Source organism: Phodopus roborovskii, unplaced genomic scaffold, assembly GCF_943737965.1.
Source record: "Phodopus roborovskii unplaced genomic scaffold, PHOROB, whole genome shotgun sequence".
Taxonomy (NCBI): domain Eukaryota; kingdom Metazoa; phylum Chordata; class Mammalia; order Rodentia; family Cricetidae; genus Phodopus; species Phodopus roborovskii.
Window position 1 is genome coordinate 9,755,835 of NW_026126571.1, and position 21,002 is coordinate 9,776,836.

Consider the following 21,002-nt stretch of genomic DNA (forward strand, 5'->3'; position numbering starts at 1 on the left):
ACCACAGCACCAGGCATGCTCTCTGTAGTCACTGCTACTCAGGAAGCTGGGTGGAGCATCACCTGGGCCCGGAGTGTGAGCGACTTAATGAGATGAAGGGAAAGCATGAGAGGGGGGGAAGGAAGGACGATTGAAAGGGAAAAGAAAGGCTCCCTGTTATCAGAAGTTTGGTAACCTCGCCTTGAGCAAATTGCTCAGCCTTTCCGTGTATCTGACTTGTCTTAGAAGGCATGCAATCTAACCATGACATGATAATAAATGGTGGAGAGGTGAGAAAAATCCAGGTGTCCAATAGTAAGACAACTGTCACAGTTGTGATGAACATGTACATTACTTTGTAACGAAACCATTAGCAAGCATATTTTAACAATACTGAGGTGGGACTAGGGGGTACATACACCTCAGTGACCTCTGTAAGAGGCTTTGGGTTTGATACCAAAACTGCCAATTAAAAATGACATGCTAGGGGCAGTGGAGGCGCACGCCTTTCATCCCAGCACTTGGGAGGCAGAGGCAGGAGGATCTCTGTGAGGCCAGCCTGGTCTACAGAGCGAGTTCCAGGACAGACAGAACAACAAAGAGAAACTCTTTCTCAAAATACGGTACCGAGGAATGGTTCCTATATTTGCTTTCAACTCCATGCTCACATTTCCAATTACCATGCCTACGTCTCTCCTCTTGGGTCAAGTGAAGATAAACCAGAGTAGTAGTAAGTAATGGGCCAGCAGCAAATTCATTTCCTGTGCCCACTCTACCACACCTGGTTCTCCAGCAGTGGCTCCTGCCTCAGGGAGAAAGTGCCTTCCTTCCTCCCTCTCCATCTCTCCTCTGCTTCCTTTCCACTCAGTCTCGGAAGCATGTTGGTACTGCCTCCCAATTTCATCTCCAGTCTGATCCCTTCCCATCATGCTTTCTGGGCCTGTGCACAACTTAGGACTATTGCAACAGTCTCCTAAATGATTAACACCCAATTCCCTTTCCCCTACTAACCAAGTCTCTTTGTAATACAAACAGAGTAATGGGCAAACATTCTGCACTCTGATCACACTTGCCCCTGCTTAAACCTCTTCAGGGGCTTCTTTTGCTACTTAAATAAAAATACAAATGCCCAAGAGCTCTGTGTGATCAGAGAGTTTTTCCCCCCCTACCTAGTGATGTGGCCACCAGGTCAGGTTTAATAATTTGCCACTACCCCACCCACACCCTCACTAAGCCAATATCCTTAAATGTTAGTCAAACATTTATCTTAAAGCAGGCGGGCAGAATTTTCTTTTAGATTCCTTTACCAGTTCACTTCCTCTAGCCAAGACAGAGTCAATATTCTAAAGATTTTTTTTTTTTTTTTTTTTTTTAATTCTGGAGACTGAACTCAGGTCCTTTCACGTGTCAGGCAAGCAGCACTTCTCACTGAGCTATAGTCCAGTTCCTGAAATAATCTGGTAGGCTTCTCACGTCTCTGACTTTTATTCTCTCATCAGTAATGTAAAAAGAGGGGAGAGGGAAAGGCAGGGAAGGGGTGAGGAGCTCGTTAAAGGGGTTTTTTATTCAAATAACAGAAAAAGCCCTTGTTTCTAAAACTGTAGTTGTATCATGTACTAGTTCTTGAGATCTTGAAAAAGTTCAGTCATCCAGAACTACAAATCATATCACATGACATTCGGTTCTCTTGAAGAGCGTTACTATCCTATGGCTGGCCTCGAACTCAAAGAACCTCCTGCCTCTGCCTCCTGAGGGCTGTCAATTAAGGCATGTGCCACACTGATGGGCTTCCCTAAAAGAATTTTTAAGGTTTTTTTTTCCTGCCTCATTTGAATTATTTGAATTATTAAGAATGTATTGTTGCCTGGCGGTGGTGACACACGTCCTCGTCTGGCCTCCAAGGCCACCCGCGCAAAGGTGGTACACACAAATTAAATCTTTGGAATCTTATGTGTTAAATAAAATAAATAAATAGCCCGAGAGGGGGCGTGGTGAGACACATCAATCCTACGCACCCAGGAGGCACCAGCTTGAGGCTAGCCAGTCCACAGAGCAGTACAGTCTCAAATACATACATATTCAGAAAGAAAGAAAAGGAAAAAATCCGTGGTAATTTCACAGGGCCCTAGATACCGTCAAGAAAGAGATTACGACCAGGAACGAGAGTGCTGAAGTGTTTGTTTCTAGACGGGAAAGACCCGCGCGGAACACGTTTTCGTGCGGAGTGGGAAAAGCACCGCCAGCAACGGAGAAGTTCGAAAACCCGGCGGGCGACGCAGCGAAGCGGCTCCGGGCCGCCAGGGGCGACGCAGCGCCAGCCGGTCGGGACAAGCTCCGCCGCACGAGGGCGAGGGGACGGGGAAGACGCGCGGCACGCCGCCGGAGCTCCGCCGCGGACAGCACGCACGCGCTGGCCCCTCCCCGGGGGCGGGGCTGCGCCGGAAGAGGAGCGGCCCGCCGGAAGGGGAGGGCCCGCGCGCTCGAAAGTCGCTGGCGCCGCTCTCATGTCAGCAGAAGAGGGCGGAAGCGCGGGCTACAGGATGCGGTTCCTGGTGGCGTTGCTGCTGCTAAGTGTCGCAGTGGACAGTAAGACCCCCCGGCCCCGGCCCTCTCTCCCCCGGGCTCCCCCGTCGTCGCCGAGGCGGGGTCACCGCCGGAGCCGGCCCCGACCCTCTGACATCTCCATCCACCCTCCTCCCGTTCGGCCCTCGCCGCCGGCGTCTTCCAGCTCTGAGAAGTCAAGCCCCCTCTCTTCTCTCGGCCTTTCCTCCCGAGGACTTAACAGCTTTCTCTGTTTCAGGAGCTGCGCCGCTGCCTCGTAAGCCAAACGGCAACCCGGGTGACGATCATCCTCCGGCTCAGCCTTCGATGGAAAAAGACTCCAGCCAGACTCCCTCGTCCCCGCCTCCAAAGAAGGAAGCGGCTTCTAAGCCGGGAGAGCCTGGCGGCCCGACGGGGCAGGAGCAGCAGCCCACTAAGGTAGAACCAGACCAGCCGCTGGGGTCGACTACGGCAGCAGTTGCCAGTTCGGCGGGATCTGGACAGCAGGTCGCTGCAGCCAATCCCCCCAACGGAGGGTTGGATAATCCCCCAAATCATCCCGAGACAGCAAACACCAAGTCAACGGGAACTGTACAGCAGCCCCCGCCACCCGATCCCAAACCGGAGGAATCTGGTCAGAAGCCCACAAAAGATGATTCGGACAAGCACACAGAAGATTCGGACAAGCACACAAAAGATGATTCGGACAAGCACACAGAAGATGATTCGGACAAGCACACAGAAGATGATTCGGACAAGCACACAGAAGATGATTCGGACAAGCACACAAAAGATGATTCGGACAAGCACACAAAAGAAGATTCGGACAAGCACACAAAAGATTCGGACAAGCACACAGAAGATTCGGACAAGCACAAAGAAGATTCGGACAAGCTCATCTCCAAACCTTCAGATAAGGAGACCGAGCTAGCTGGAAAAGGACAGAAACCGACTATTACTTCCAAAGCTGAGTCTGGGGAGAGACCAGCAGGGGACTCTGACTTCTCTTTAAAGCCAGGGAAGTCTTCAGAGCCTCCTGAAGCTGTGGAAACCAAGGACACTGAAGAGGGTGATACGGAGCCGGAAGAGGGATCGCCGCTTGAAGAAGACAATGAAAAGGCGTTGGACCCTTCCTCCAGTGAGAACCGAGAGGGGACGCTTAGGGAGTCTTTGAATGACGAGAAGGGTGACTCTTATAAGGACAGTTCCGGAAGCACCGGTGCGGAGAGCAGCCACTTCTTTGCATATCTGGTGACCGGAGCTGTTGTTGTTGCTGTCCTCTATATTGCTTACCACAACAAACGGAAGGTAAGAGGAGACTGGGGTGCCCTAGCTCTGAGAGCTTGGTGTATGAGCAGAGCTATCTGTCATTCATTCATCTGCTTGTGAGCTCTTGAGGACTTTAAGATCAACTTCAGTTTTTCCTCAGACCCTGCTAAGGCTTACAAAACCCTAGTTTTGTAACTCATGTGTTTTCGTCATGTGACCTGTTTCCTTGTGTCCTACTGTGAAAGTGCCAAGTTGGACATGAATCATGACCTGACCTAATTGAGTTCTCCTCCCATGGCTTGGAGCTCAGTTCTTACACAGCCACTGTGGACCAGAGCTCTCGACATGTAGACCTCTTCCCTTTTTTCCGTGCTTGAGACAGTTTACCATTTCTAGCTTCTGTCCCAACTGTCTTGCATCTGTGGGCAGGAAGAATATTTTCAGTTACACAGTCTCTAATACCAGTAGCATAAAGCCCAAGGGTAGTTCTTCTGACACCAACAAGAGTTAGAGGCAAACCTAGAAGTTGCATTAATGTACACGTGTTTGGGGTTAGAGTGGCACCCATGTCCTTTAGAAACAACTCTGATGACAAAATGGTTGTATTTCCTAATGAGCCGTGAGATCTAGAAGATAATTTCAGTAGCCAGCTTCATGGGAGAGTTCAGTATGTGATGGCCATTGGCCACATGGCTGTGAAGAACAAGCAAAGGCCAGGAAAAACGTGCATTCTTTATCCTACACCCAAATGTTTGTGATGAGAGCGATAAGTCAGAGTGAATTGTTGAAGAAAGGTGTGAGTGCAAAGCATATATTTGTAGGTAGGAAACAATCAGTGGTTTCTTTTTTTCTTTCCTTAAAGCCTTGACCTAGAGCTCTTTGGCAAGGGAACTGGCGGACCTTTGATTCTATCCCCACAATTAAATCATACAGATCCCACAGGCTACACCCTCCATCTGTTGTTCTCTTAGATAGTATATAGGACTTTCTCGTAACCAAGCCCCTTTTAAAATCTTTACAGTTTTACTACTTTTGTGGTGCTGGAGGCTGAACTCAGGTTATGTGCATGTTAGGCAAACATTCCACTACAGTGCTGTATCTCATGCTTGATACAGTGTTTACCTCGTATGCCTTATTTGAACCCAGCACTGAAAAGACAGGGAGGGAGGGTAACATTTAAGTAGGCCTCTCTGTGAACCAGGACTGAAGTTCTGTTTCCCTTTGTCTTCCCTCAGATTATTGCTTTCGCCCTCGAAGGAAAAAGATCCAAAGTTACTCGGAGGCCAAAGGCCAGTGACTACCAGCGTTTGAACCTAAAGGTAAGGAAGGAGGAGTCAGGTCTTGGGGTGATGTGAAACGTCAGTTGGGCCCAGCAGTTGTCATTGTCCCCAGCCCTTGGAGACTGCAGATAGGGCCATCTATAGACATACATGTATCTACAGAGTTAGAGCTAGAAGAGGCCTTTCAGATAAACAGATCTGCCTGGAAATGTGACTTTGTTTGTTTGTTTTTGTCCTAAGTTTCCACTCAAAGGCAACACCAGTACCTAATGGTAACTCCATACACTTTTAAATACTTTTTGTTCTGTTTCAGCTCTTGATACATGAACGTTGTGATAAACATTGAACATTATGATAAAAAGCCAAATTTGGGGCTAGAGGGATAGCTCAGTGGTTAAGAACACTGGCTACTCTTACAGAAGTCCAGAGTTCAGGTCCCAGCAACCACATGGTGGCTCACAACCATCTATAATGAGATCTGGTGCCCTCTTTTGGTATGCAAACATACTTGTAGGCAGAACACTTATACATAATAAATAAATCTAAAAAAAAACCCAAAAAGCCGAATCTGATTCACTAAGTGTGGGGTAGAACCTGTGTCCTCATTTCTGGGGAATCACCAAATGCTGCCAGACCACACTTTGCCAGCAAAGTCCTATATCATACCTCTCTCAAAGCAGATGAGCCCAGAAGCACTTAGACCTCAGTAACCCACAGGTCAGCACTGCAGTCTGCACCTCCTTATTGTGGTCAGTCTGTCTCTGCCAGGGAGAGGAGCCTTCCTTCTGTCCCACAACAGCAGAAGCTGAGGAAGCCTCTCCTCACAGGCAACTGTGTAGTCACATTAGGTGCTACACCAGGCACCTGCCCTGTTCTGTTAGCAACAGGAAGGTCATTGGCAAAGAACAGTTGGTAACCCAGATGGGAATGATTCCCAGACTTCCTGCAGGGAACAAACAAGCCACCTGTACATTTCACAGCACTATAGACTAAGCCACTCAGCTCAGAACATATGTCATAAATAGGTCAACTTCACAGTTAGCTCTAGCCTGCTGCTTTCTTTGATAATTGACTTTTAAGGATTTTCTTTCCTTCCTAATTTTGTTTTAGTTGGAAAGAAAACAATATACATGAAAATTACTCAGAATAAAAGGAGAGTGTAAAGTAGAAGCCAGTAATTCTATGTGCCATCATTATTTCTTTATTTGCAGGTATTTATTACACATAATTTCACTACATGTTTTCATGTGTGTGTTAGTGTGTGTGTGTGTGTGTGTGTGTGTGTGGTGTGTGTGTGTGTAGTTTGGGTAATATTTACCACCCCTCCTTGTCCCCCTCTCCTGTTTAAAACATTTTTAGTTTACTTTATGTTGTTTTACGTGTGTAAGTGTTTTGCCTGCATGGACATAAGTGCACCGCTTATGTGTTTGGTGCCAGTAGAAGCCAGAAGAGATCATTGGATCCCCGGGAACTGGAGTTAAGGACAGTTGTGAACCATGTGTGGGTGCTGGGAAACAAACCCTGCTTCTTTGCAAGAGCAGCATGAAGTCCTAGAGAGTTTCATTGGGGGTTTTTCACAGGAGCATGGGCATGTTGCCATTGGCTATCCCCACTGTCAGCCATTAGCTTATTTTGTTTTTGTGGGGATTTGGGGTTTTTGTTTGTTTGCTTGTTCTGAGGCAGTCTCTCACTGTAACTCAGGACTCATGATGTAATCTATGCTGGCCTCAAATTCAAAATCCTGCCTCAGCCTCCTAAGTGCTGGCATTACAGGTATGAACCACCTCATTAGCAAATGTCTGACTTTCTAATACATGTTTTATTTCCAGTTGTCTTTAATATTCAGTGTGACCCATGCACTTTCATTAAGTGCTGTTGTGTGGTGGTGGATGAGTTTGTGCCAACCCTGACATTTGGTGGATGAGTTTGTGCTAACCCTGACATTTGGTGGATGAGTTTGTGCTAACCCTGACATTTGGTGGATGAGTTTGTGCCAACCCTGACATCTCACCTGAACTTCAGTTTCAGAGTCACAGCACTAGTATATTCCTCTGAAAAAGGTGGCCGTTACCAACAGAATGTGTTGTTCTCATTTCAGCTTTGATTATTTTTTTTTTTGTCTGCAAGAACCTTGTCCTCCCTGCTGATTTGTTCTGAATCAAGAGAAATGAAAAGACTGGCGTCCTCTGAGGTTTGGTGGCAAGTCTGTGCTGGCCCAGACAGGATTGCTTCAGGGTTTGCTGCACCTGCACTTTGGTGACATGGTGACATTGTACTCTGGTGATGTTTTATTTACCTTTGTGTTCTCTTTATGCTGGTGTGTTCCATCATCCTTTCTTCTTTGAAGTGTGAGGAGGGAAATGTGGAAACATTACTGTGACCAAAGGAAGACCCCACCCTAGGCAGGCCACATGATGGACCACCCTCCGGTAGCATCTTTATCTTTGCAACTCTAGGAGGAAGCTGCAGAGAGGGGCTTTCTAGACAGGAGGTAGAAGATGGTGGTGGGATGCTGATGGTCAGAGAGAGATTTGAACACATACTCTACAGAGGCTTCAGCAGCAAACTAGAATAGCAAGTTTAAAGAGTGTTAAAGTCTGATCTCTCTGACAGTCTATGTTTTTCTGAAAGTGTGCACTCTTTGGTTGTACCTAACATAAAAGGGAACTGAGTTTCTGAAAGTAAAATCACTGTTCCATGGGCTTTGCTTGGTTTTGCTTACTATGGTGATTGTTGAACCAGTGTGACCTTGCATACAGTCTTCCCGATGGGGAGGAACTCCTTGGAAAGGGCAGGTCCATACTTTGTGGAGAAAGCACAAGCACATAGAAAGGATTTGGTCTGCACGAACGAGGGTTTCCACAGACTCCCATTTTGTCTTTATTGCCTACAGCTAGGTAGGCATTTATGAACTAACTACACTCTCCACGTTTTTCCTTGCGGTTTAATGGTCCTCTCATCCAAGATGCCAAAGTAATGAGTAAAGTCTTTTCTATCCTATGACAGCTGGCCATGAAACTGTAAGAAACCAAGTGGGTTCCCTGGCATAACTGAGTTTGTCTTGGGCTGTGCTGTCTGAAGTTTTATTCCAGTCTGTGTGGTCACACAGCTAATCTCAGTGCAAAGACTCGGGAGAGGGAGGACACAATGGGAGAAGTCAGTCTGAAGAAACAGTGTGGAGTTCTTTGCCTGTGCTGACTGCAGCCTGTGCTTGAAATGTGTCTTCTTTGCGGATTGTCTTCTGGAAATACGATCATTGCTACTGTTCTCTCAACTGTGCCCAGGTCCTCTGTGGCCTTTTCCCAAGCTGAGGAAGCCTTTCTCTAACAACGCCTCTTTACGCCTCTTTAGCTCCCTTCCCATTTTCTCTTCCTCTGTAGACCTGCTTGTGCGCCCTGCATGCTTCCCTCTAGCCTGCATGCGTGCCCATGCCTATCCTGTTCTAGTTGCTATTGCTTCCACTACCTTGCCTCCTCTTCCTGACGTTTACAAACTCGCCTTGGTCTGTTTGCCTCCTGTTTCTCAAGGTCACTCAGTTAATCAGAATCTCCAAATTCAACAGCTCATTCACACACCTTGTTCTTAACTTGGTAATAGTGGATGCTGGGGTCCATGCATGTTCCCAAATTTTCCTTTGCCTTATGGTGGGAGGGGAAGAAGGTGCCCAAGCCAGATCCCTATTGCTTTCACTGTCTACTCAACAAATCCACCTGTTCTTTATCCTCTCTGTGACTCTACCTTTGGCAAGAAACCACTTCTACTATTTGCTAAATAATTCAGCCACATTGTCCGGTTGTCAACCAGATTTCCCCCTTGTATCTTTCAAGGTACCCTCTTGTTCAGTTTCTTTAATTATTTGAAAACTCCACACTGCAAACTAATAACATTTTTCTAATTGCAGAGGTCTTCCCCGCTCCTCCTCACTTTTAAGAAACTAATACTAAGTATACTCTCCGTTAATTTTCAGGAACCACCTGAAAAGGTTCTCCTGACCTTTTCTCATACCAGCTTTGGAAACATTTATCTTTCCAAAATGTGTGCCCTGGTCTGAAGCTTCTGGCTGAGGTTGTAATCTAGACTAAATTCCTTGGTTTCATCATTCAAGGCGACACTCCCTCTCTGCCTCTGCCCTCATGTCCTCTGTATTCCAGCTTTGGGTGGTGGTTCTGGGGTTAGACTTTCCCTCCTTTCAACTTAGCAGGCCAGCGTGTGTGAAGGACTCAGCTCACATGTTCTGTTGTTTCCTGGCTTTTCCCATTCCACACAGTTAGCTCTTTTTCACCCTCCTCTGTAACTTCAGCATGACTAGTTCTGGTGTCTCTGTGATCTCCCCAAAATAACTAAGCCCGAGACAGCCATTGGTGTTGTTATACCTGCCCAGTGTTGTGAGTGCCCCAGGGACTTGTTGGAGGTAACTGAAACCAGGGCTCACACAGCTCCTCCTGGCTACTGGCTCTATGACTTAATACTTGTTGACTTTTGCTCTTGAAGGGCAGGAAAAAAGATTGATTTTTGGGAATCAAGATTGACAGCGAGTAGACAGACACATGAAATATTACCAGTCTACAAAGCCTCACCCCTTTGGATTGCTGACAAATGTGTTTTTGTGCTGACAGAGTACAGTGGAATGTTTTACCTGAAAAGTTGCATTGTAAGGAGAGGGCTCCCACCAAAGAAAAGTCATTTTCAGGGTTATTTTTTAAAGGTAGACTACTTGAAGCATATTTTCCTCGAGTGTGTTGATCGATGGTGATGACCCAGCTGAGGCATCCACACTAGGCGCTGGCTGGCATGTAGGAAGCACAGGAAGCCACGAGTAGCACTTCTGTAGACTGTCCTGAGCTTGCTGTCCTGCTCAGCTTTTGGCTGAAGGACAGTTTCTTAAGGGGAACCTGTTTGTCGTGGATGTTAATAGTTTGTTTTCCTGCTATGGATTATAGAAGCCACTTCTGGACCAAACAACTAACTAAATGTGCAAACATGTTTCTCCCTGGAGACAGAGCTCTGTGCCCTTCAGAATTCCCCTGGTAGTAGTGATGCTTGCTTTTCTTTCTTCTCTGGGGGTGTGTTGTGCTTTGCTCATGTTCTGAGCCATTTGAGCATAGATAAGGGTTTCCCTGGGCACCAAGCCCTCTGATACAGTTTTCTCTTAAAAACTTGCCAGGAAGCTTCAGTTTGGCATTGCCTTAAAAGCTGTAAAGAGTCAGGACTGGTGAAGGAAGCCTTTAAACCCAGCACTCAGGAGGCAGAGGCAGGAGGACTCTGAGTATGAGGCCAGCCTGGTCTAGAGTAGCAAGTTCCAAACGGCCAGAGTTACACAGTGAGAGCCTGTCTCAAAAAAACAAAAGAAAGCTGTGAAGAGGTGTTGAGGTTTAATCTAACTACATCAGGATGACTCTTAGTTCATTTAGTTTCCTGCTCAGGTGTGACTCTCCTAAGTATTTTGGCTTAGAAACTCTAGTTTGAGAAACCCCTCAGCTTACATAGCATAGCAAACTACTCATGAAGGTGGCCTCCTCACACTGTGATAGGAATTTAATTCAGACTACCGTGTTAAGTGAGTGAATGAATGTCGAAATTATTTTCCTTGTTTTGTTTACCCAATTAGTAGATTGCCACTGTTAGTCATGTTTTGTATTTTCACCTATTTTTTTTTTTTGTAATTTAACTATAATGGCTTAATTTTATTTTTTTAAAGCTTATTGTGGTATAATAAGTATTTTTTAGTATATTTTACTGAGCTTCTGTAAATGGCATCTCAGTGTAGTTTCATGTCATTGGACAGAAACCAAAATAAACTTCAGATATCAAACACATTGAAACATTACTATATTTAAATGAACTAAAGTTGGTACCTGTTTAATGTAAGTAAAAGGTTTAAACTTTTACCCACTTACCAGTTTATTCATATAGGTTGAGAATCCCTATTCTAAAACCCAAAGCAAACTTTTTAGTACCATGAACTCATGTGACAGGTCATAGAATGCTCAGTTTTTCAAAATATCACCTAAGATGGTATGCCTGCTCTATGTATATGAAAAAAATGAATCTGAGATTTAGTCCTGGATCTCATTCCTAAGTTATATGCACGTAGGTTCTACAAAATCTGAAGGAATTCTGATTCCAAGCATTTTGGAAAACAATACTGGGCTTTCAGTATGGGCCAACACCCACGAATGCCGCCCCTAGGCTCTGTGCACACTGGGCTTCCTGTGTCCGGGCCCGGTGGCTCTCCATTGTCATCTCCTCGCTGCCGGGCTGACCATTCCCACTGTAGTCAACATCTCAGCTGGCTGGCGTATGGGACATTTTGTTGGCACAGTGGTGACTTTTGGTATGTCTTTGATTGGAATGCTACTTCAGCCTGCTTCTATCAGAGGACAAAACTTAAGCTGAGAGTTTCTTGCCTCACTTTTAAAGTTGCTACCCCAAACGCACGCTAGTCATTCTTCCCTTTGACAGTACAGAACAGCACAACACTAGAGCGGGTAGAAGCAAAAGGCTTCAGGGCAGGACTGGACCAACCTACTGCAATAGCCAGTACCCTCAGGGGTTCTGGGTGCCTGACTGTTGCTCAGTGTTGGGTGTAGGGAAGGCATGGGACCATTCTTCAACGGTGAGTCATCAAGGCTATGTAGCCCACACGAGGCCTTAAGTAGAAGTGCAAGGTACAAGGAGAAGAGCTCCAGGGGAAGAGCTCAATGCACAGCCGTTACTAGAAACGAAGTGCTTCTGGCTATAGTGCAAGTAATCAGTGCAGGGGGACACCTTGAGGAACGCTGGGGAAGGTGCCGTTCCTCCAGCTTATCTCCGAATGACGGATTACTTCTTCTTCTTCTGTGCCTGGACCTTTGAGCCAAGAGCCTGCAGATCTGAGTACAAGTTCCGCTTCAGGATGGCGCTGCTGCACAGCAAGGCCCCTTGTAGAGCCCCCATCAGCCCACAGGTAAAGATATCTTGGCCTAGAAGGCAAAAGCAATGGCCTGCGAATGTCTGTCCACACGAGGATGGGAGAGCAAGGGTTCTTGAGTTCATCCCTCTATATCAGGGCCACCCAAAGAGAGAGAGCTTCAGACAGACTCCAGGACTAGGCAGCCCACCCAGTTCCTGGTATGGGAGCTGAAGGGGACAGCAGGGCCTGAGGACGGGAACAAAAGACGGTGACAGGCAAGCCCGGATTCTGGCAGTGTACCTGTCAGGTAGAGGTTGGGGATGGGGGTTTGGGCTCTTAGAGAAGCCATTGTATGAGGATGCAGACGAGCCAGGTCATGGTCAGCCCCATAGGCAGCACCTCGGGGAGCAGCCAGATAGTACTGGTTGGTGAGTGGGGACCCTGCAGTCACACTCTCCACCTGAGGAGGTAAAAGGGCAGGGCAAAGGTGAGCAAGGGGATCTGCAAGGGCCTGACCCTCCCTTGGGACTCTGTCACCTCAGCCTTTATCCCTGAACCCAAGAAAAGACAAGCAGTTAAGGGGTGTGTCCTAACCTCCAGCATTTCAGATGCCAGCCCCTACCTTGCCCTCCAGCTGTGGGAACAGTGTCATGACCACGGACATGGAGGCTTCCAAGAAGGCATGTTTCAGGGTCTCATAGTCAGCACCCCGCTCGCCCTTTGGCTCCTCCTGCCACTCCTCAAACCACTCGAAGGCCATGGGTACCAGCACAGTCACTGTGGATCGCTCTGCAGGTGGACGGCAGTGTCACTGCTGCCTGGCCCTGCCTTGCCCACACCCACCTCCCTGGACCTGGAGCCCTACCTGGGAACCGGTCCTCCCAGGTCGGGTCCTTGGTTGAAGGGAAGGCAATGAAAAGAAGGGGGATGTGTCCCGGAGCCTTTTCCTTGGGCATCGAGACATAGCGCTGCATCCTGTGGATGAGGGAATTGTGACTGCCAACCTCTAGGCCACCCCCTACCCCAAGCCACCAACATCACCCAAAAGGTGGTTCACTTCCAGGAACTGCCCACGGGTGAAGCGGACACAGCTCTGATACGAAAAGCCTTTCTAGGAGTACACTGGGGGGGGGGGGGGGGACGACACGGGACTGTGCACCTCCCTCTACACACACATCTAACTGCTTATTCCTAGAACCATGTCGAGGGTAGAGACAGGGTCTTGTGGGTTAAAGCCCAATACCATCGGTCTACCCCTCACATCTTACGCTTTGTCCATGTCTGTGTCAAAATAAACATAGTAGTTGGTGGACTGAAGCTTCAGGTCCTCCTTGGTGCCTCTCAGGCAGACGAAAACTGAGAGCATGCTCATTCCTGGCCGCACCATCGCCAGCTGCTGCTTCACATCTGTAGAGAGAGCCAGTGGGGACTGCCTTGCAGGAGCTGCGGCCAGAGAGCTACTCCCTGCCAGGATAGCCGCAGGAGGCTCCCTTTTCTGGTCTGCAGCTTGCTGCTCAGCAGCCAGCTAGGATAGAGATCTAGCCCTTTTTACAACTGTTTCTACAGGATCCTGGCAGGGCCCTGCTCTTCTGTCTCTTCCTGGCTTCGGCAAACACATCCTCACCCTTTCCTCCTCTACCACGCTTCTGCAACGTGTACCTTTGACATAGCACAGCCGACTCACAGCACCTTTGGACCATCAGGCTGTCTGGATCCTCACCTTCAGATGTTTAGATTTTTCTTTTTTAATTGTGGGTGTGTGTGGACGAGTGCATGTCTGGATAAGCAGGGAGAAGGCAGGACAACTTGGTTGTCTTCTACTCTGGGGATCTAACTCACATCATCAGACTTAGCAGCAAGTACTTTTTTATCCTTTGAGCCATTCAGTGGTCCTTGTTTGTTGAGGCAAGGTCTCATGGCCATGGATGACCTTGAATTTACCTTCCTGCCTCAACCTCTAAGGTGCTGGGATTACAGACAAAGCCACCACAGCTGCCCTGCCTGGTTCTGGGGATCGATCCAGGGTTTGATGCATGCTAAGCAAGTACTCTACCAACTGAATTTCTATTAAGATTAAAGTCCCAGTTTTTCCGGCAAAGGAAGGCTTTGGTTTCTCAGCTTGAAGTACAAAGCCTAGACATTTGCATCTGACACGACAGGGTCCTCAGAGCGCTGCCATTGCCTCTGTGAAGGGCCTATTCACCTGTGTGGTCCTAGGTTTCCCAAATGTAAATGTTACAGAGCTGGTACCACAGACCAGAGATAGACAACCAAGAAGAGGGAGAGCATCACCCAGGCTGAGTTATAAGCTCCACAGATAAACGTCAGTTCAGAAGACCAGCCTTTTACCTGGCAGACAACGGACACTCGCCGGCACTAAGTGCTGGTAGGTATTGAACATTCCTGCATTGGAGATGACGACGGGACAATAGATGTTCACCAGCTCTTGTCCCTTCTTCACACTGACACCTGTAAGCACAAGAATTTGGCTGAGCTTCTGTGAGCTCTAGGAAGACGAGAAGGGCCTTTAACCTCCAGATCTCTTGAGTGCAGTGGGATATTTGATCACACTGTGAACCCCCAGTTTGCATTTGCATTCATTAAGTAAAATCAACCTTGGGTCAGGAGGCTGAGTTAGCAACTAGTTGACAGTAATCACAGAGAGTGATAGGGTGTCTATAAGATGGTAGAGGCACAGGAAGTCGTAGGGAGGGACTCAGTGTAGCATGGACTCTTGGCGGTTCAGCTGGCTGCTCCTCAGCCCCTCTGAGCTAGCAGGTTGTCACCCCAGCCTCTGACTCCTGAGTCTCACTGATAAGCAGAGCAGTAGATTTAATTAAAAGCCATAGGTGGCGGCAGCCAGATAGCCAGCGCCTGCAGGGACAGAATGCCCACCTGAATGGCCTGGCTGCTGCCAGAGAAGCCGGCCAATAACTGCGGAGCACATTTGCTGGCCAAAACAGCAGCAGATTAAAACACAGCCCCTGTGCTCATGGGAAAACAACCCTGGAGGGCTGGGGATGTAGCTCAGTGGTATAACACTTGTCTAGGTTCGGTGCACCCCCTCCCCCAGTAAAACAGATAAAGTCCAGGAAAGTGTGAAATACATTTCAGCCAAGGCTTTAGTCCTGGGATGGTGACATGCCTGTAATCCTTGCATTTAGGAGCTAGAAATGGGGCAGTCAGGAGTGCTAAGGAGTGCCTCAGCTAGCTAGTGAATTTGAGGCTAGCCTGGACCACATGAGACCTTGACTCAAAAGATTAGTTCTGTCTATAGCCACACTACCCAGATGTCTTCCAGGGTAGGCCCTACTTTCTCAGACCTTCGAAATCCCTCTAATCAAAGCAAGGCACACTCAGAGTCACTCAGCCCTTGTGCAGATGCTGCTGTGCTCGCCTTATCTAGCTCTTCTCACCCACCCATATGGACTTGATTTACCTTGCCATGTCCTACTGTCCCAAGAACACTGGCTTATGGAGTCCCAGACCCTCCTGCTGCCAAGTTCTACGTTCACAATACTCCCCAGATGACTCGACCTTCACCAAACACCAGAGTTTCTGTGCTCTGCTGTAGCCTTAGCCTGTGTGTGCAACCACATCTCTGGCCATTCTCACAAAACCATTATGTCAAACCTGACCTTTTGTAACAACTGTATTTTTCTTCCTTAATTTTGAGTGTGGGTGAGGGAGCTGCAGCCCACTTGTGGAAGTCAGAGGACAACTCGAAGGGTCTGTTCTCTCTTTCCAACATGTAGGCTGTGGGAATCAGACTAAGGTCATTGGGTCTAGTGGCTGGGACACTTGTCCACCGAGCCATCTCAGCAGCCTCTCACTTTGCATGGGCCGGCTGCTTCGTTTACAGGGACCCCCCCCCCCAGGTCCCTTTCATCCCAGCCCACTGACCCTAAAGCTCAGTCGGGTCTCTTACCACAGGCTCTCCCAGCAGAGTCCAGTAGCACACTCTCTACAGTGGCCCTGGTGAGGACAGCACCCCCGGCCCGCTGAATCAAAGGGATGATATGGAAGGCAATCTCACTGGAACCTCCTCGTGGATAATATGCTCCTTGTATGTAGTGGTCAACCAGCAGTGCATGCATGGAAAAGGTGGTGTAGCTAGGCGTTACTCCTACAGAATAAAGAAAGAAAAGATAAGCTCCAGAGTGAGTGCCAGGAGAGGCTCCAAAGCTACACAGAGAAACCCTGTCTCAAAAAGCAAAACAAAGCTTGCCCGGAAGACCCTGTCTCCAAAAAAGAAGAGGGGGGGGGGGAAAGGAGAGAAAAAGATAAAAGGGAGGAAAAACTAGAAAGTGGATTTAAAAAGAGTCTCTACCAGACTTCTCAGTCCTTCTCCACAAACTCCAGCAGGCCTGGGGTCTGCTTTGGCTTGTCAGCTAGGTAGATGGGAAAGAAAGACCAAAGGTTGGAAGGGCAGTGGCTTAGAAGAGCCTGGGCCAGCAGCCACCCACCGTAAGTGGGGAAGATGTAGCTGAGAACGGCCTGGAGCTCATGGGAAGCCCCGAGCTTCTGCAGGACCTCCGCCAGGCTCTGGGTGGATGCTCGGCAGAAGGGAGAGAAACGAGTCAGCAGCCCAGACTTGCTGAGGAGCTGAGTCAAGGGCAGTGGGAGGAACTTCAGGAGGATGGCATGAGAGGCTCCACCGGCTACCACCTGGGGGGGGAAAGGGGAAGTGAGTCTCCGGAAGTGCTATAGCCCAGTCAGCACTCCAACAGCCAGCAACACTCACTCATGTCTGGAGTTTTGGACTTAAAAACACCTGAGCTGGGCAGGCATGGTGGCTCAGGCTTGTGATGCTAAGGAGGGCGGGCCACTAGGAGTTGGAGGGCAACCGGAACTATACCCGGACACCCAAGCCAGGGTTACATAGCAAGGCTGTCTCCCTCGCCACAAAACAACAACAACAAAGGCCCCGGAACTTCTCTCGCTCTTCACTCAAGTGAAACTGTATTTGCTCTTCCAGCTCCTACTCAAAATTATTTTTTACATAGAGTCCCACACTTCCCAGTGACCTTCAATTCCTAACCCTACTTCTACCTCCTGAGTGCTAGGATTACAGGACACACTGCCATGCTCAGCTTTTGGGGCACTTGGGATCTAATTCGGAGTTTCGTGCATTCTAAACATGAGCCTCATCTCCAGCCCTCAGCTTCGGACATCCCAGTCCAGACGCCAGGTACGATGGCGCACACCCAGCAGAGGCAGGTGGGTCTCTGTGAGTCCCAGGCCAACCAGGGCTACACTGTGAGCATTTATCTCAAAAATCACAAAACAACAAAAAGTCTGGTTCATCCCAGAGGCCATCTCACATCCTCAAAGCCTGACTTCCCAAGGGTATCACTAGAGGCCAGAGTAAGGTAAGGGTACCAGCTGAAGAGCCAGGTAGGGCACAGGCATATTACAAGTGTACCCTAGATTCAGGACAGACATGACCAGACCACCCTGCCTGCCTCCCCAACTCAGTCCCTCCTAACCAGTGACTTCACCAATGAAAAAGTCAGTCTTGCTGTAAATAAATGGAGGATGCTGATCACCGGGGCGGGGGGGGGACCCGACACACGCTACCTTAACTAGCTCCATGTACTTGTCAATGACAGCTTCTTCCTTGGGGAACTTCTCCTTAAGGCCCTGGATGTACTGCTTCCTCCCACTGTACATGGGGAATTCCGTTCGGCCATCGGGCCCTTCTAGTATCATCAGGTCAAAGGGGGAGGCCATGGGGGCCCAGTCCAGCTGCCCTTCAGTGATCTGGTCCAAGATAAAACGGCCAACGTTGCCCTCCTGCATGCGTCCGATATAATGGATTCCTGTTGGGAATTGAAAGGAAAGGGGGTACAAAGATAAGGGGATTGGGCCCTGGAAACGTGCCAAGTAAGGAAGAGGTTGTGCTGCCTGGCCAAGTTCATGCCCATAGAGGGCTACCCGCCCTTTCTGTAGGGATGTGCCAGAACATACACCACTCAATACTTGCCAGTCAGACAGAAATGGAGATGCCCAAAAATATTGTTGGGACCAAAATAGAGGTGCCTCCATATTACCTCATAGTGCCCATAACACACTACAGTGCCCATTCCTAGCCTCCCAAAGACAAAGCCATGCTCCCGACCTTTTACCACATAAGCCTTACCAGTGTCAAATTCAAGGCCATTTTCCCCGAAGGTATGACAGCAGCCCCCTGCCTTGGTATGTTGTTCCAGTACAAGGACTCTTTTGCCAGCTTTGGCCAGAATCGCAGCTGAGGCCAGCCCCCCAATGCCACTGCCAATCACCACGGCATCCAGCTTCTCTGGTACTCGGCTGACTGAGAACGCTGTAGAAGGGAGAAGAGAGAGGGTGGGCTTCTCAGACAAGAGCCGGAAGGCAGCGAAGCCAGAGAAGCCAGACGGGACTTGTGTACCCTGTACTAAGTAAGAGCTCTCTGAAGCAAGCTGGGAATGGTGGTGCACTCCTGTGATCCCTGCACTTGGAAGGCGGATTTGGAGTTCAAGGTCATCTTCAGCCACATAGCTGGCTCATTAGACCCAGTCTCAAAACAGGACAGAAAGAGAGACAGACCCCCGTCTAGGGCAGTTTGGCACAGGACTCTCGTCTAAGATGTCTAAGCATTTTACCAGGGAATACTCAGGACCAGGCAGACAGATTTAAAAGTGATGAGTTAGGTCTTGACGCCTACTATGCTCTTGGGGATTTTCATCCCTTTCCTACTAGGAATCAGCTAACTACTGTAGAACAAACCCGGAAAGAGGGCAACAGAACAGGTATTGTAAGTGCAGACGTTTCTGGGAATGCAAGCAAGGAAAGAAAACAATGGGGATCTGGGGTATGCTGGTGGCTCAGGGAACTGGGCTTCTTCAGAAGAGGCAAGGTCTGTGAATGCCAATGGAGGTGACTTCTCAATGACTCTGAGAAGTCACAGCACCAACCTCACGAAAGGACGACACTGGTTCGACAGGACAACTAACAGAACCAAACGAAAGCACATTCAGCACAAGACTCCGGTTTTGTTTTCTCCTGCTCTTTTCCTTCATTTCCTCTTTCATTTATTTACTTTCCTTGATTTATTGATTTGGACTTTCTGGAGACAGGGTTTCACTGTGTAGTCCTAACTGGCCTGGAATTCCCTTTCCTCCTTTCCTGCCTTTCCTCCCCAGCATGGGATTACAGGAATGTGTCCAGCAAAATCTGTTCATTAAAAATCACTGCTCAAGGCCAGGTGTAGGGGCTCACAGCTTTAGTCCCCCTGTACTCAGGAGGCAGAACAAGAATCTCTCAGTGAGTTCAAGGTCAGCCTGGTCTATATACAGAACTACATAGAGAGAGACACTATCTCTAAGTAAACAGATAGATAGGTAAATAAAATAAATAAATAACCACTCAAGCCATGGGGGCTCATAGCTGTAATCCCACCATCTGTAATCCCTTGTGGAAGGCAGGAGATCACTCAGTTTGAAGTACAGTTGACCTCCATAGCAAGTGCTAAACTAGCCTGGGCTACAGTATGAGATCTTCTCCCCTCCCCAAATCCACAAAAAATAACAATAAAATAAATAGGTGTGGTACACCTTAGAATTAGACACACAAGGGTCAGGAGTTCAAGGTCAATCCCCAATAAATGGAGGGTTGAGGCTAGCCTAGGCTAAAATTTACAAGCAAGAGACCACTAGAGGCCCAACAAGAGATCCTTGTTTGTTTTTTGAAGGTTTTACATTTGAGGGTTTCAATGTCAATGTTTGTGTAGTGCAGGCTGGGATGCCCAACTCCAAAACTTCCTTTTTTAAAACCTTGCTTCTAATCCCATCATCCTGTAGGCAAAAGCAGGACTGTCTGAGTTTGAACCGGCTTCATGGTGTGTTTGAAGTCAGGTCCGGTGTAAAAGTGAGACCTGTTTCAAAAACAAAAAACTTGGGGACTAGAGAGATGGCTCAGGGATTAAGAGCATTGGCTGCTCTTCCAGAGGACCCACATGGCAGTTTACAACTGTAACTCAAGTTCCAGGGGAAATCTGGCATCCTCACACAGACAGATACTCAGGCAAAACACCAGTTGTTTTACACACACACACACACACACACACACACACCCACCAAAAACCTTAGAAGCAACTCTGCATGTGTTTGTGTTTTAAATATGGCTGGTTGACTGGAGAGCAGGGTTCTTATCCCGAAGCAGTAGCGAAACTTCCAAGTTTTTTATCAAGTTTCAATCCTATGAACTGGGATTACACTTTGCCTGTCAAACCGCTTGTTGAGAAAATTTTCTGTGCTGCTCTCCCATACCCCTGATCGAGGAGAGGAGCATAGGAAAAGTTGGTTCTAGCCCTAAGTAGGGGAAAGGTCTCTCATCCCGTGTGAGCTGTTAGCTGAACAGATTCCAACTGGAAGGGCTGGGACTAGGTTACGCCAACATCTTGGCGTGCCGAGGGTGGCGCGCGCACCCAAACCTTCAGGAGCAAAGAACACAACACTAAGACGTGGAGCCTCCCCGTACACGTGAGTTTCCCCAGCACTTTTCCAATGCGGAGTCAGAGGTCCGTGCCCTGCATGAATAGAAGGCTCGAGAGCAGTCCTGGAACTCGGTCCCTGCAGCTCACCTTGTTTGAGAACCTTCCTCCTAGCCTCCTTGTCGGTCACCAGGGGTTCAGGTGGCCGCTTGACATCCTCGGCGAAGGGGTTCGGGGAGCTTCCGCCGAAGAGACCCACGTAAACCCTGCGGAGGACCGCCAGCAGCAGCACGGCCAGCAGCAGCACGGAGACCCACATCTCGCTGTCCCGGCTGGAAAGAACGCGCGCGTCCTTTGCTTCTGAGCTCGGCGTTTATGGCTGAAGCTCCGCCCCACCAGGAAAGGCGAGAACCTTTGACCAGTGCCCGCGCAAAGCTGATGAACATTGTCCTTCCTGGCTCTCCGTAGGACGTTTGAGGCGCGGATTTCCATTGCTTGCTGGGAAATATAGTTCTAGCGCGGGACAGAAGGCGCTGAGCGCCTGCGCGATGAGGCCCCGCCGGGGATGCGGACCCCTACCGGAACG

The 21,002-nt window shown here is 48.6% G+C and overlaps 2 protein-coding genes across 2 annotated transcripts; one reads left to right on the forward strand and one right to left on the reverse strand.

Annotated features, from left to right (window-relative positions):
* The first annotated feature begins 660 nt into the window (after positions 1-660).
* On the forward strand, positions 661-5,178 carry Tgoln2 (trans-golgi network protein 2). Its single transcript, XM_051203259.1, has 4 exons — positions 661-709; positions 2,167-2,565; positions 2,780-3,828; positions 5,025-5,178. The coding sequence occupies exons 1-4, from the start codon at positions 661-663 to the stop codon at positions 5,142-5,144; spliced, it is 1,617 nt and encodes a 538-aa protein (XP_051059216.1). The 3' UTR covers positions 5,145-5,178.
* A 5,696-nt stretch (positions 5,179-10,874) lies between these two features.
* Positions 10,875-20,949, reverse strand: Retsat (retinol saturase). Its single transcript, XM_051202799.1, has 11 exons — positions 20,567-20,949; positions 18,104-18,286; positions 17,542-17,783; positions 16,428-16,629; positions 15,890-16,087; positions 14,311-14,430; positions 13,230-13,368; positions 12,827-12,936; positions 12,584-12,750; positions 12,262-12,421; positions 10,875-12,031 (listed from the first exon to the last, which is right to left on the reverse strand). The coding sequence occupies exons 1-11, from the start codon at positions 20,733-20,735 to the stop codon at positions 11,892-11,894; spliced, it is 1,830 nt and encodes a 609-aa protein (XP_051058756.1). The 5' UTR covers positions 20,736-20,949; the 3' UTR covers positions 10,875-11,891.
* Between the last annotated feature and the right edge of the window lie 53 nt (positions 20,950-21,002).

What these genes read in the sequence shown, in the direction of transcription:
- Retsat (XM_051202799.1), bottom strand. Translation starts at nt 20,735, where the DNA reads ATGTGGGTCTCCGTGCTGCTGCTGGCCGTGCTGCTGCTGGCGGTCCTC. An exon ending in GAGGAAGGTTCTCAAACAAG is followed by an intron (nt 18,287 to 20,566) that starts GTGAGCTGCAGG and finishes TCCCTTCTACAG; the next exon opens with CGTTCTCAGTCAGCCGAGTA. An exon ending in GAGTGTCCGTTGTCTGCCAG is followed by an intron (nt 13,369 to 14,310) that starts GTAAAAGGCTGG and finishes CTCTCTCTACAG; the next exon opens with ATGTGAAGCAGCAGCTGGCG.
- Tgoln2 (XM_051203259.1), top strand. Translation starts at nt 661, where the DNA reads ATGCCTACGTCTCTCCTCTTGGGTCAAGTGAAGATAAACCAGAGTAGT. An exon ending in GCTAAGTGTCGCAGTGGACA is followed by an intron (nt 2,566 to 2,779) that starts GTAAGACCCCCC and finishes TCTCTGTTTCAG; the next exon opens with GAGCTGCGCCGCTGCCTCGT. An exon ending in CTTACCACAACAAACGGAAG is followed by an intron (nt 3,829 to 5,024) that starts GTAAGAGGAGAC and finishes GTCTTCCCTCAG; the next exon opens with ATTATTGCTTTCGCCCTCGA.